At 43.3% G+C, this 15,420-nt stretch overlaps 1 protein-coding gene across 3 annotated transcripts in view; it reads left to right on the forward strand.

Moving 5' to 3' along the window:
• SIGIRR (single Ig and TIR domain containing) overlaps window positions 1-14,377 on the forward strand; it is a 43,133-nt gene extending 28,756 nt beyond the window's left edge. For all 3 annotated transcript variants that reach the window (XM_033928850.1, XM_033928849.1, XM_033928851.1), the window contains 5 exons: window positions 3,056-3,199; window positions 8,186-8,288; window positions 9,898-10,048; window positions 13,093-13,267; window positions 14,176-14,377. In XM_033928850.1, coding sequence (XP_033784741.1) covers window positions 3,056-3,199; window positions 8,186-8,288; window positions 9,898-10,048; window positions 13,093-13,267; window positions 14,176-14,366 — 764 coding nt within the window. In that variant the 3' untranslated portion in view covers window positions 14,367-14,377. The remainder of the gene's footprint in view (window positions 1-3,055; window positions 3,200-8,185; window positions 8,289-9,897; window positions 10,049-13,092; window positions 13,268-14,175) is intronic.
• The last annotated feature ends 1,043 nt before the right edge of the window (window positions 14,378-15,420 follow it).

The raw sequence follows: 15,420 nt of genomic DNA on the forward strand, positions 1-15,420 counted from the left end.
TATCTTTCGCGGGGTTGTCTATGAACCAGGTTGGTGCTGCATGGCCGGTGCCCCATCGCAGTAAGGGTTTGGGCAGGGGGGCGATGCCAGTTCTTGGGGGTGGGGGCTCACAAATTGAGTCAGTGCTCAGTTTGCGAGGCAAGATTTGCTCGGCTTGCAAAACACTCGCAAACCGCGTTACTCGCAAACCGAGGTTTGACTGTATAGAATTTCATTTCTGCAAATGGGCACTTAATGAAATAAGATAACACTCTTTTCAGCTACAGTGGCAAAATAACACTCAGAATTTAGGAAGCTGATTGGTTGAGCTGAGGACTTTTATATCATGGTGAGCTCTGGAAAGGAATACTAACAACAGCTAGCTTCCCCCAAGCTTACCAGGATGAAAAAGCACATTCAGCTAACACAGGTCCCGGTCAACTGTGGATCCTAATCTTTTAGATTCATTCATATTTACTAGTAATAAAAATTCCAGATGTTCACATGCATTATTTATCTTTCCATCGGTTAAAGGGTGTAAATCTAAAAGATACCATCATCGCCTCTTGTCATACCAGGCAGCAGCTTGGAATACGGATTTAGTTTCTCTAATCGCGACATTTTGCCAGATTTTAAGGCCAGATGGGACAGACATGTGGGATCTATCCGCAAAGATAGATAGGGAGGGTCATTGGAGTGGGCAGACTTGATGGGCCGTGGCCCTTATCTGCCATCTATTTCTATGTTTCTATGTTTCTATTACCAATTATTTAGGAGACTTCTCAAAACATACTTGTTCTCTAGATACTTAGATGATTAAAACTTTTCATTCTCCTTTTTTTTTTTTCTTTTACAAACCGCTTAGAACTTAACGGCCACTGTGGTATAGAAGTAAATTTTTATGTTATGTTTTTATGTAATAGCTATGAAGATCACTTCTCAGCATTTTGATTAATATTACAGTATAATCAATCGCAGATTTAGAGCTGTGAAGCAGGGACAGCTCTCTTCTTTTAGAGAGATTGACAATCCAAACTTGTGTTGACTTGGAGGGTCATTTTCGATAGGACATCTAAATCTGAGGTTGGATGTTTTGGGCAAGACGTCCACAAACCCTGTAGAGCACATGTCCATTTTCAAAGCAGCCAGATGTCTATCTTTTATTTTTGAAAATGTAGACGTTCTGGTCCTTAGGATGTTCACCTTTTTTTGCCATTTTCAAAAATAAAATGTCCATGTGAGAAACGCACAAAAACAAATTTTGTAGACGTACCCAACTACTTTGTCTGATCGCGGCAAGGGAATCCCCCATCAGCTGAATTGGTTTCAGGGATTCCTGCCAGTTCAGCTGATGGGGATTACCTCTGCCCAGGTCAGTTGGAGCCTTACACCCCTGACATCCCTCTGACATTCCTGGACCCCCTCATCCCCCATCATTCCTGGTCCCTCCACACACACACATCACCCGACACCCCTAACATCAGACAATACCCGTCCACATCACCCAGCACCACCCGACATCATGCAACATCTCCCAGATCGCCCGACACCACCCGATATGAGGCAACACCCCCCCACATACACACATCACCCAACACCACCCAACATGAGACAAAACCTTCTGATGCAAAATCGGCAGGAGGGAAGCCCACTCCCTCATGCCTACAGGGCCACGTGCTGAGAATGATGGGCCTTCCCCCTGCCAACTTAGGCTGGTTTTTGGACATTTCAAAGTTTTGATTATGAGCCTCATATTATCCAGCCTAAACCACTGTAACCATCAACTAATAGGGAAGAAGTAAACTCTAATTGCCAGGGGACAACCCTCTTCTTGACATTTTGACCGAGATTGAAATTATGTTGAATATGAGGGGGTTAATACTCTTGTCACAAAATCCCATCAGGCACATAATAATGTAACAAGCATTGCTAAAATAGGTGATTTAACCCTATTGTGAGGGAAACCCCCCAGAGGTGGCATTCTGTGCATAACCAGGTCCGTAGATAAAGCAGTACACTAAAGTAGGATTTATTACCAGTTCTAGTGTAGAATTGATTCATTACTAATTCTAATGTAGATGTTTCAGAAACACAGATGGAACCAGCCAGTGTGTTTCAGTTTGTTATAAGTTCAAGATTGAGCAGTAGAACTCTAATGTATCCTGCCCCCCAAAGAAGTGTATGTCAGGGCAGGACACATCAGAGGGTTCTACTGCTCAGGTATGGAAGAGGTTCCAAGGCAGGTCCAGCCTTGCACATTCATATTTACTGCTGCTATTGTTTTCTGTATCTTGGTCTGTTGCTTGATGATAAAGGTTAAAAGCAGGAGGAGCTGTGGCAAGGAGGAAGGGAGAGAGGTGCTAGACCACAAGGAGTAGGGAACATAGAGGAGATGCTGAACATTGGAGGTAGGAAGAGAGTGAGATGCTGGAACATTAAGGATAGGGAACAGAAAGGGGAGATGCTGGATATTGGAAGAGTGGGAGTAAAGGAGTGAATGAGAGAGTGAGATGCTAGACCATGAATGATAGGGACAGAGAGAGGAGATGCTGGACATTGAGAGGGGAGGAAGAGAGAGAGAGCAAGGTGTTGGAACATGTAGGGTAAGGAACAGAGAGAGGAGATGCTAGACATAGAGGTTAGGGGGACAGAGAGAGGATGCTGGATATAACTGGATGGGGGGAATAGAAAGGAAGGGGATGCTAAATCTAGGGAGGAAAGAAAGGAAAATACTGGGTTTGAGGGAGGAGAGGAGAGAAAAGAAAAGAAGGAATAGTGGGGAATGGGAGATCAGTGGGGTATTGGAGTGTGGGACTGGAAGGGAGGACATTTATTTTTTATTTGGTGAGGATCTATCTGTGCAACATTAAAATCTATAGTATTATCTTGAGGATGGATTTTGGGGTGGAACTTGCCCCCTCCCCCCAAACTAAAAGACATTCACTGCCTCAGTCTATAAATGCTAGTTTTCTTCCAGCTCTATCTGTTTGCTGGCTCACGAACAGAATCACTGATGCAGTTCAGTGATGTCTCCCCTTCTATCTCCCACTTTCTGCCCAATGAACCTCCGGTGCAGATGGGAAGCTGTTTGATGCCTTCGTCTCCTACTCAAGTTCCACCAATGACAAGAAGTTTGCAAACTTCATCCTGAAGCCGCACCTGGAGAACCGATACGGCTATAAGCTGTACCTGGATGACAAGAACATTCTGCCCAGCTCAGGTACAATGTTGCTTTGGTCATTTTTGCTCACATTCCTGTCATTGTCTGGCTTAGCTCACATCATTACTACAACTTCATTGTACTCTCTTCTTAGCTAAAAACGCTTCTTATGGACTGATCTCAGGGATGGAGCATTAAGATAGTTAAGAGATGGGTTAAAAGACAGGACTGCTTGTGCTCCTTGCCACTAAACTGTAGGGCAGTGTCTTTCAAACTTTTTTTTTAGCTCTGGCACACTAAACAGAGCAAATGTTTTTCGCAGCACATTATAATTGAAATGATAAAATTGCAAAACCAACAAAAAATTAAATTTGAGACTTATTTATTTAAAGTTCTTTAAGCTATGTATGAGTAATTGTAACAATGGTGAAACTAAAGTCGACAGAATTGCAAATCAATGCGATGGATGTGCTTGTTGTTGAGTGCAAATTAACCCAAAATGCGTCTCGCTAGTCGATAAGCAAACACAAATGTCATCATCCACCATTTGCAATTGTTCTCTTTTTTTAAAAAATGTAATTACTGTCAGAGCTGAAAATCCAAGTTTGCAAAGATAAGATTCAAACAGTAACAAAACCTTGATTGCTTTGTTGCTCAAGTTAAGATAACTACTGCATAAAAAATACAACAAAAATTACTTGCTGTTAGATTTAAAGGACCAATCACATCACCACGCTTGTCTGGGCGGTTGTATCCTAACATTAACCAACTCTTACGTATGCAATGTACTTAATTTAATTGAATTCTTATATACCGCTAATAACCGTGAACACCTTCTCTCACTCCAAGCAGCATCATGGGGTAAAGACCTAGAACAATTGCTTTCGCCCACTACTTATGAGGAATTTAGGAAACGTCTAAAAACTTGTTCCTAAAGCATCTAGACAACTGATCCTCTCTTCTCTCTCCCCTCTATAGCGATTAACTTGTTCTATTGATCACTCTCTCCTCAACAATGAATTTCCTGTCCTATTAATTCTCTTTCTTCCTCCCCTCTTAAAGTCAATCAATTTGTTACCTTTGCTTAATCTTCTGTAAACCGCATAGAACTTCACCGTATTGCGGTATATAAGCTGTTATTATTATTATTATTTACAAAAATGATGCATTAAAAGATACAATAAATAAAAATAAATAAGATAGGTACTTGGAAATTCCCTAACTGTCCCAAAGGCTCACAATCTAACTAAGGTACCTGAAGAAACAATTTATGAAAAGTAAAGATAAAAATATAAAGACAGAGGTAGAGATAGAGATAGAAATGAATATTCCAACAAGATGGCGGACAGTTAGGTCATCTTCTGTGCTGTCTCCCTTGTCATCTATTCTAGTATATACAGTTAAATTCTGGAATCTCTCGTCACACACCCGGAATCTCTTTGGGGCACACCACTGTGCCACGGCACACAGTTTGAGACACTCTGTTTTAGGGTAAATGCATGTTAGCAATGTTATTTTCTATTTTTATTGTATTACACACATGCAAACATCCAAATTCAAAGATGAAAGCAGAGAAGAAAAAAAAAGGAAGAAAACCGCAAAAGAAAGAAAAAAGTAGAAAAAGTACACAAGGCCTCTTAGTCCACAATAAAGGGGGGAACACCAAGCCAGAAAAACACTACATATTCATTTTAATGCCAAAAATGAAATCTAATGCAATTACCTGGTCAGTATTATTTGTAGGCAGGTCAACCATGAATATCCAGATGTTATTGGATCAGGCTCTAAAGGTGTCTTTTTAATGAGGAACACTTTTGACTGCTCTGGATCTCAAAAGACATATTGGGCTCCTTGAAATGCTAGAAAACACTTTCTAGGAAATCATAAAAGAATTTGAGTTTCAATAGTCAAAGCCTGGGGACTTAGAGCAAGAAAAGTGTTCCACTTGTCCTGAGTGCTTATTGAGCCATCAGGGAAGATGAAAGGATTAAAATCCAAAAGAAGGCCTTATCCTTGTGCATTTCCAACACTATTGCAAGTGATAGAGATATTATCAGAATCCATAGAGAACACAAGAACATAGCATAAGAACATAAGAATAGCCGTACTGGTCTCTACAATTTGGGACCTGGAGAACCGAGGTGCTTGAGTTTTTTCCAAGCAGCAACTGTTGAACTAAGACCCTGGACAATGTACAAGGTGTGAAGATGGCCAGACTCAACCTATGTGCTCACTTTACCAAGTACCTCCATCCCACTGGCAAAACTCGATTGCCAATAGTTTTTGTTCTTTGATGATTTATGATTTAAATATTTGTTGGGCTTCACTTAAGAGCTTCCATTGGTCATTAAGTGAAATTGTGTGGTGGCCGTGTTAGCCACTTTTTGTTTTATTTCTACATATAACATTTGTCATTAAAAAATTATAAATTAAAATAAATACATATGTATATACCGTATGTGACCGTCTCTGGGAAAAGGTGACTAAAGTCTCCGGAAACAAAAATGACTTTTGTTAGAATAAACAGTTGGTTCAAACATCCTTTTATGTGAAAAACTACAAAAGTTACAGAAATTCAAACTTTTGCAGACTGCTTGTGGACCCATGACTTGAAGAATTGGCCATTCTCAACATTTTGAATCTGCTTCCCAGAGACACATATTTTCTCTGCCTTTTACAATTTTGAGCGAAGAAGTGTTCTCCACACTGTCGGAACTTGCCTGTTGGTCTGTATCCCAGAGATAATTATTCTGACATGGTGCAGCTTGATTCCTCTAGAATTATCGCAACGTGACGTTCTCCTATGTTGAAGCCGAGGGCTTTGGTTTGTCTTTGTCTTGGGAGATTGTTCTTCTCTCTTGTTACTTCCAATCAAAGTACATTGAGTCCTAATGATGCTTTGAGCCTTCCTTCACAATGTGAGGAATATGCCCTATCGATAGCCCCTTTCTCCTCCCTTCCTTCCACTGGCATAGTAAGAGGGGGGCGGTCTGCCCTGGGTGCCATGTTGGTGGGGGGTGACAGCTCCCCTCTTCCTCTCCACCCCGCCTCTTCCCAATCCTCCCTTCTATGCACATGCCTCCTTCCCTTCCCCAATACCTCTAGTTGAAGTTGTTGTTCATGGCAGTCAACAACGTGCTCGTCACAACCCCGTTGGCTGTCCTGCTGACATCTCTTCTGGGTACCGTGCACAGGAAGTGACGTCAGAGGGAGAGCCGACAGGGTCACGAGGAGCATGTTATTGACCGCCGTGAGCTACAAATTCAACTAGAGGTACGGGGGAAGGGGGTGCACGTGGCAGATGGGCACGGGGAGGGGCGGAGATGAGGGCAGGGGAGGGGTGCCACCATCCCAGGTGCATTTCACCCCCCATGAAGCTCAGCCGTCACAGGTCTAGATTTACTAAACTGCACTACTGCCTTAGCACGCACTAAGGCTGTCACTGCATGTTTTTAATTGCATTAAATGGAACCTGCAATAAGGAACACTCATTAATGCGTGTTAGTACGCAGTAACTCAATAGCACCTTTTAGTAAATCTAGTGTGAATCCGCTTGTTGAAAAACACTGACTATGGGGCCATTTTGCTAAAGTGCATTGCATCTGTTAAGCTGTTTTATGGTAGTTTGCCTATTCCCACATGTTAAACTGTCAGGGGGAGTGGCATGGGCAGAGTTGCTGTGGAAGCGTTACCCAGCTAGCACGTGTCACTTACCACATACTAACTGGCTGACGTAGAGAAAATGTGGGTGCATTTTCTATTTAGGAGGTGGTAAGATGTCCCCTGTTAACGCTCAGCAAGTATTATGCCCTACTGGGAACATTAACTCACAACCTGCAATAGAAAAATACTGAAAATGCCTCTTCTCGATGGAATGTGTGGCACGGTGGTTGAAGCTACAGCCTCAGCACCCTGGGGTTGTGGGTTCAAACCCCACGCTACTCCTTGTGACCCCGGGCAAGTCACTCAGTCCTCCATAGCCCCAGGTACGTTAGATAAATTGTGAGCCCACCGGGACAGATAGGGAAAATGCTTGACTACCTGATTGTAAAACCGCTTAGATAACCTTGATAGGCGGTATATAAAATCCTAATAAACTTGAAACTTGAGTGTCAAGTTTTGGGCTTGCTGTACTATATAATCCTGTGTCATGATGCATTAAACCGCAATTTAGTAAATGAACCCTTACAGTTCCTTCCACATTGTATGCACAGAACATAGACGGGTTGACGGAAACACCAAAAAGCAAGTTGAGATCTGTAAGTGCCCTTTATATCGACTTAAATCAAAACAAATCGTGTTTTGGCTATAGAGAATGCCTCGTCTCATGTAAAGCAGTCAACTAGTCCAATGGAAATAATCGACACACCGCACAAAAAGCTATGCGTCACGTAGATAGTGTCATCAACGATGAGCAATGTATTGTACACAAATGTGCTTTAGACAAGCCAGTGGATGCTACTGTTGTACAGTGGCTGGAATTTCATCACTTCTTCCCCTGAGTGTGAGTGCTACTTCAGTACGTTGTCTTGAAGCAGGATCAAGGACATTCAGCGGTCGTTTGAGTCTAGCCTCACCTAATTCTCAAAAATATCTCTTTACCCGATCCATACCAATACAAAGCAAGTATATCCAAACCAATTCTTTGCAGACCACAAATACAAAGTCACCTTAAATCCCTGTGTCAATACATTTCCCTGAAGTTATAACTATACCATTGTACTAGAGAATGACACGGAGACAAATATGTCCCCGCTGTCCCTGTCCCATCCCTGTAAGCTTTAACAGTAAAAGCCTCAAACATTTATAATTTTTAAAGTGTTTGAGGCTTGTGCAGATGAGGACGAAGCTTGCAGGAATGGGGCAAGGACAGAAGAAGAACTCACCGGGACGGGAAAATGAGTTCCTGCGGGGATGGGGAAAAATTTGTCCCCGTGTCATTCTCTATGTTGTACTCCCTAATATCCACCTAGGATCCTCCTCACATCCCACTGTCCATATCCTATGAGATGTTTCCTTATACCCATTGTCTTTCCATCTTCCCAGAACCCTCTGCAGAGCTGATCATGAACATTAGCCGGTGCCGGCGCCTCATTGTGGTTCTCTCACTTGCATATCTGGAGCAGGACTGGTGCAGCAGCAATTTCAGGTAACCTCAGCATGGCTTCTGGTTTCACAGCAAGCGCATAGCAGAGAAATTTAGTAGGACGATTGGTGCTTTGGCGTTACCTTTGTGTGATCACATGCCATTTCTAGCCTGGAATGTTGAGGTAGCCAGGTGCAGAGAAAGCCTATGGCTTGGTGGTGATGGATTTCCCTAGACGGCTTTTCAAAACCCAGCACTTTGTCTGGGTTTTGAAAGTCTTCCCCCAAAATTGTGCCCGACCAGAGCAAGCAGCGGGGGTGGGACTAGGATGGGATTAGGGGCACGACTGAGGTGTAATGGGGCGGGGAAGGGCAGGCCTGGGAAAAGGGGAGAAAATGTCATAAGCCTGGTAAGATCAGTGAGAGAGGTTCATAGAAATTTGAGCTTCCAGCACCCTTGGAATATAGCCCAACCCAGATCACTATGATAGTGGTGAAAGCAGGGTGCCTCTCAGCCATATAGAAAGGATCCATGCAGCAATATTCCAGCCAAGAGATACGGGCTGGAAGATGACATGTAGAGAGGCATTTTCAATAGCGTCAGAGTTTGGATGTTGTGAGAAAGATGTCCAGGAATCCAGTAGCAAAAATGCCCATTTTCAAAACTGCCAGACACCTATCTTTTTTTTTTAATTCGAAAATTTACTATCTAGACATTTTAGTCCTTAGTACATCCATCTTTTTTTGACATTCCCAAATATAAAGACATTCGCATGAAAAGCACATAAAAGAAAGTAGTTTAATTCTATTGTGGTACCCAATTGCCATAACCTATCAGAAAGGCTTGCCATCAGCTGATCACAGGGGAATCTCCAATCAGCTGATCCGGCAAGACTCCCTAAAACTGGCTCAGCTGATTGGGGATTCCCCTCCGATCAGCTGATGACAAGCCATTTTGACAGGGTAGGACAATCGGAAAGTACTGGGGGTTTTTTCCCCATCTTTGGCTGGTGGGAAAGGATCATTGTCCACTGGGGGGGAGTAAGGGGGGCATGCCTTAAATCCTCCAGTGATCATCTTGTCAGTTTGGGCAACTTTTTAGTATTTAGATGCTTTCAAAACAGGTTTAGCTGCAAATATCTTAAAAAAAAAAAGCCCTGGATGTTTCATTATAGCTTTGATTATCCCTGCCAAATGTCCAAGTGCTAGCTTTGGATTCTTGCCCAGAAATAGCTAAGAAGAAAAAATTTAAATTGAATCAGGTTGGGCAGACTGGATGGACGGACCATTCGGGTCTTTATTTGCCATCATCTACTCTGTTACAAAACACATCTCCAAAATACCCCTTTAAGATTTAGACTCACTGGAGACAAAACAACCAGAAAGATGTCCAGAAAGTTAGTGTTGTTTTGACTAGTAAGACATCCAAGTGTCAGTTTATGCTTTCTTTTGGACATCTATCTTTTTTGAAAATGAGCCCTGTAGGTGCCTTTTGATGACTCCGTAGGTCTTACTCTTGAGCAGCATTTACTCTACTTCAGATCCGATTTTAATACTTAATGGACTGCATAGCATTTCTAATCTCTAATGGTAGGTGATGTTGACTGGTAATATAATTTGGTAGTGTACCTTCACGTACCGCTCACCTCTAACAATTCTTCATTTTTTTTTAGGGAAGGCCTGTGGCGGCTGATGGAGCTCTCCCAGAAGCCCATATTCATTGTATTTGAGAGTCAGTACAAGGACCTGGCCCATCCTGTCATTCAGTTGCTGAAGCAGTATAAGCGGACTTTATGCCTGCTGCTCTGGAAATCTGGCTCTATGGTATGAGAGGAAGACAGCTGGATGGAGAGGTTTCTGTCGCACCTCCATTTTGCAAATTCTGAACGTCTCTGCGTTTGCGATGCTTGGGTAGGCAGGGCTTAATTTGTAGACAAATAGGAGGACGAACAGAGGAGCTGAGGAGGGGAGGAGTAAACAGGGCAGGGCTTTCTAATATACTTTAATGGTTAAGAGAACAGTGTTTGAAGAACATTATGCTGGTGCAAAGCATTTCACCTGCATTAATTGGCACCTAGATTACATTAAGAAATCTTTCAGCTTACTTTTCCCACTACAATCTACCTGCAGATCAAGCAGAGGCAGTCGTTATAGGGTGTCCGGATTTCCCCGGACATGTCCTTCTTTTGAGGACATGTCCGGGGGACCAGATGGCTTTTCATAACCTGTCACTTTGTCCGGATTTTGAAAGGCCTCCTCTAAGTCGCGTTGGGAAAGAGAAAATCGCAGAAGCAGTTTTCTCTCTTTCTCTCTCTCTCTCTCTCTCTCTCTTTCTTTCTCTCTCTCTCTTTCTCTCTCTCTCTCTTTCTTTTTCCTCTCTTTCTCTCTCTCTCTCTCTCTCTTTCTTTCTCTCTCTCTTTCTTTTTCCTCTCTTTCTCTCTCTCTCTCCCTCTTTCTCTTTCTCTCTCTCTCTTTCTTTCTCTTTCTCTCTCTCTCTTTCTCTCTCTCTCTCTCTCTTTCTTTCTCTCTCTCTCTTTCTCTTTCTCTCTCTTTCTCTTTCTCTCTCTCTCTCTTTCTCTTTCTCTCTCTCTTTCTTTTTCCTCTCTTTCTCTCTTCTTGCTAGGCCCGCCCGCTTTACATTATCAAAGTGAGCTGGCCTAGCAAATGCCGCGTGGCTGCTGCCGCTGCTGGTCCGGGGGTGAGAAGGAGAGGCGTCGTCAGAAGTCAGCCGGTGTCGGAGATCGGGGCAGGAACGTTGCTGGGGAAACCGCCGCACGCTTCGCAAACCGCCAAAGGCTCCTACTGTGCATGCGGCGACACGGAGCCACAGATCAGGGATCACGGCAGCACGAAGTTTCAACTGCGTGGGCGCGCTAAGGGTTTTATTATAGCGGATACAATTCAAAACATTGACTTTGGTTTTCAAATCTGTTCATGACTTGTTGCCAAGGGTAATTTCCTCCTTGCTGCAGGCTTATGTACCACGTGGGCCTTTAATATCACAATTTAGGGACCTATTGGGTGCTACTTGGTTACTAAAGTTGTTAATTGATCTAGAATGTTCCAAGTGGCCGGACCGATCTCATGGAATTCAGTCCCAGATTAATTTCCAACTTCCTAGTATTTTGGAAAAGCCTGAAGGCACATTTTTTCTGACTAGCTTTTCCAAATATGAGCAATGTATAAAGCGGTAGCTATTTGGTACTAATTGCTTTAGACCAGTGGTCTCAAACATGCGGCCCGGGGGCCACAAGCGGCCCGCCAGGTACTATTTTGAGGCCCTCGGTATGTTTATCATAATCACAAAAGTAAAATAAAACAGTATCTTCATCATATGTCTCTTTAGCTATAAATGACAATATTATTATTAAGACTTAGGCAAAAGGAAAGATTTATGAACTATAAAGAGTTTTACCTCATACAAAATTGTAATTTCTTTAATAAGACATTAACTATTTTTTTCTGAGGCCCTCCAAGTCCCTACAAATCCAAAATGTGGCCCTGCAAAGGGTTGGAGTTTGAGACCACTGCTTTAGACATAGGTTTTGGGTTATAGGCTGTCTGTTGTTTTTTTACTGTGTATTGTTATGTTTTGTTTTCCTTGTGTATGTGCTGCTGTTACCTGCATAGATGTTTGATATGGGGGCTATAAGTGTTTTAAATAGATAAATTAGCAGTAAATTTGAAAGACTGAGGTCATACCGCGATTAGACCGATTTTTAATACAAATAAATTTGAGCACGTTACTCCACTGTTGAAAACTTTACGTTGGTTACCAGTAGAATCTAGAGTGAAGTTTAAAAGTGCATGCTTAGTCTATAAAATAATGTACGTTTGGTTAAGTAATCAAATTGTTCCTTTGACAGAGTATACATCAAGACAAAGAAGCTGTAGGTTTGTTTCTTTCTATTCATTAGTCTTCCCTTTGGTTAAAGGAACTCAAAGGGTTTTGCTTCTCGCTCTATTCCATTTCTCTTTTCTGCTCTGTGGAACAGTTTCCTGCTATACTGAAGAAAATGTAATTCTTATTTAGGGCTAGATTCACTAAGCCCACCGATCATGTCCCGACCACTTAGCGACCCCTATGCGACCTGATTTTCCTCCGACCCGGTTCGCTAACCTCGTGGCCGCTCATCCTCCGATCAGATCTGTGCAAATGAGGGAGAAACGGCATGCAAAGTAGGAAGGACGCGATTCACTAAACAAATGCGGGCACGCCGACTGGGCTGGCCGATCCGAAAACAAGCGACTGCTGAGGACCAGTTACTTGATTATGCTCCAGGCCCAGTTGTGCAACCTATTGGCCCAGAATCTATAAATGAGGCCTAAAGTTAGGCGCCTAGGTCAGCGCGCCTTGCCAATCTAGGCGCCTACCTTAATTTTCTCAGTTGGCTTAATCTGCGCTCATAATTGAAAGTGTCATTAAAGAAACAATTAACAAAGTATTAAACATTAATTAGCCAGTAGGTGCCTAACTTGGTAGGCACCTACCACTTCAAGGTAGGCTTCTACACCGAGACGCCTTCCAGCAAGTAGACGTGGTTAGGGGTGGATTTTGGGTGTGGTTTCACTTAAGCACTAATAGGCGTCTACTTTAGGCATATTCATATAGGCCAAGAAAATTGTGGCCTAAATGGCAGTGCGCCAAAAGTTTTAACGTCTGCTAGTGCTTAAGAATGCTTAGGTGTCGCTTGGTGCGATTCTATAAACAGCTTCTAGTGGACGATGGACAATCACGCTCAGTGACACCTAGGAGCTAGGCATCATTTATAGAATCAGGGCCCTTATGTTTAAAAATATTAGTGGATACTCCTATGAAGTCGAAGAAGGATGTAACCATAGGATTCTGTCTTTCTACTGCTTCACAGACCCCTTCTTCAGACTTCTGGAAGGAGCTCTGTCTGGCCTTGCCACAGAGGACTTTATACAAGAGTAATCCAGCAGACCCCCAGACCCAGCTGCAGGAAGACAAAGATCCGATGCTGATCCAGAGCAGCAGCCGCCTGGAGTGTTCTGCAGAGCTGGATCCCGACGGAGACCTAGGTATGAGAAAAAGTCTCAGTATTTGGACCAGACCAGTGATTCGGTAGCAATATAATGTGGAAGGCTTCCATTCCGTCTCTGAATAGGATCTTCTGAGTCCTAAGTCAAATGTGGCTAGACTACCATGGAGGTAGCATTCGTAGCCCTTGGCAAGGGTGGGGAGTGAATTCAAAGGGAATCATGTTCCATTCTCGGGATGAATGTCGGCAGATAGCCAGCTAAGCAGTTTGCTGGGAACTATTCCCAGTCATCTAAGTAGGGTTACCATATTTAGTAATACAAAAATCCAGACACAGGGCCCCCCAGCTACCCTTATTCTGCCTCCAGCCCTATCCTGTTCTGCCCCAACCCCCCCCCCCCCAAAGCCTTATCTCTTCCTCTCTGACCTCTGGGCCACGCCTGGAGAGCCTGGAGCATGCGTGGATGCGTGTGACGTTATCTGTGCAAGTGGTTGGAGCTTGTCAGTGCTTTCTAAAACCCGGACAAACTGCCAGGTTTTGGAAAGTCCATCCGGGCACCCAGACAGTACTCTGAAAATAGGACATGTCCAGGTTTAACCGGATGTCTGGTAACCCTACATCTAAGTACCGCTGAATATTGGGGGGGGGGGGGGGGGAGACTGCATTTTGGAAATTGTGGGGTAGTAATGTTCAGGTTAGAATGAGTTCTACGAGTGTAAGAATACAAGAGGAATGCAATAGGATTGGATCATTGTGCACCTCTTGACCTATGTCAGTTGGTATCTCTAATTTTGGGGGTGAGATTTAGAAATCAGAGGTCACTGGTGGGGTGTTTAAGTAAACTAATGGCATACAGGGAGATGAAAGGCTATGTGATTTCACAGTGGCATTACCTCAGTAATCTACACCTATCGATACTCAAAGTCTCTGTTTTTTCCTTTTTCCAAGGAGTCCGCGAGACAATTTATAAAGGCCTATCACCCCGCCTGTCAGTAGTCCACATTCCCCTAGGAGCAAACGGTGCTTTTGAAGGACTGAATGATCACGAGAGCAGCGAGATTGATATTTCCGACCTGGGATCGCGTAACTATGGGGCGAGGACTGACTTTTACTGTTTGGTAACCAAAGATGAGATGTGAAGTCAACACAGGACAAGGAAGTCAACGTGCATCTCATGACCTGCACTTTCGCTTTCTTGTCAGTCTTTGAGCAGACGATCTTCTCGATTGGAGCTATTGACTCGAGGCTCTCAGCGGGGACTGTGATGAAGGAAAGGTGTCTGGATTTCTATGGTACCTTTCGTACAAACTGAATCCATGTGGTGTATAAGCTGACATAATAAGTGTATCTGCCATTGAGGTGGAAGCATAATTGTGGTTACTGGTGCCTTAATTTCCTGCATCATCTCAAGAGGCAGGGGAAGATGAAAAAGGAAGAGTACAGAGAAGTCGAGTAACTTGATGTAACTGAAATAGAAGCTTCCAGATGTCTCAGGTCTTTGCTCATGGGATCTAATTTCTGCAAGTGAAGACCTCCTGTTAATTTATTAACAAATTATAAATCTTCACAGTGCAGAAGTGATACCTGCTTACATTATATGTAAATCAGTTTGGTTGCACCGCAGAAAGGCAGTATATCAAATCCATGACTCTTTACCCTTTACTTATAGAGCATATGATTAGAACCAAAGTAGCTCAGTCCCATCCTGCGGCTTGGAATACTCTGAAAGTTGCTTGAACAGCAGCGAGGAGAGTGGGCAAAACACAGCTGCATCGAGAATGATAAAAGAAGCACCACAAAGCTCAGAACCTGGGGCAGCCAAGAGAGAAACAAAGCGATCCACTTCTCACGCACTCCAAAATTAAATCCTCTCCTGAAAAGAAAGGTGGAAAGCAAGACCGGCCATCGAAAAACCAGCCCAAGGCAGCAAAGAGAATACAAAGAGTCCTACATTGTACTGCTTCAAAGCACTTTATGGGAGAGGCGGAGGCATTCACTGAGAAATTCAAACCCTAAATATGGGGTCCTTTTACCAAGGCACGCTAGCCGTTCTAGTGTGCGCTAGACGCTACCACGTCCAATATAGTCTATGGCAGGGGTGGGCAACTCCAGTTCTCGAGGGCCAGAATCCAGTTGGGTTTTCAGGATTTCCCCAATGAATATGCATAAGATCTATTTGCATGCACTGCTTTC

Source organism: Geotrypetes seraphini, chromosome 19, assembly GCF_902459505.1.
Source record: "Geotrypetes seraphini chromosome 19, aGeoSer1.1, whole genome shotgun sequence".
Taxonomy (NCBI): Eukaryota; Metazoa; Chordata; class Amphibia; order Gymnophiona; family Dermophiidae; genus Geotrypetes; species Geotrypetes seraphini.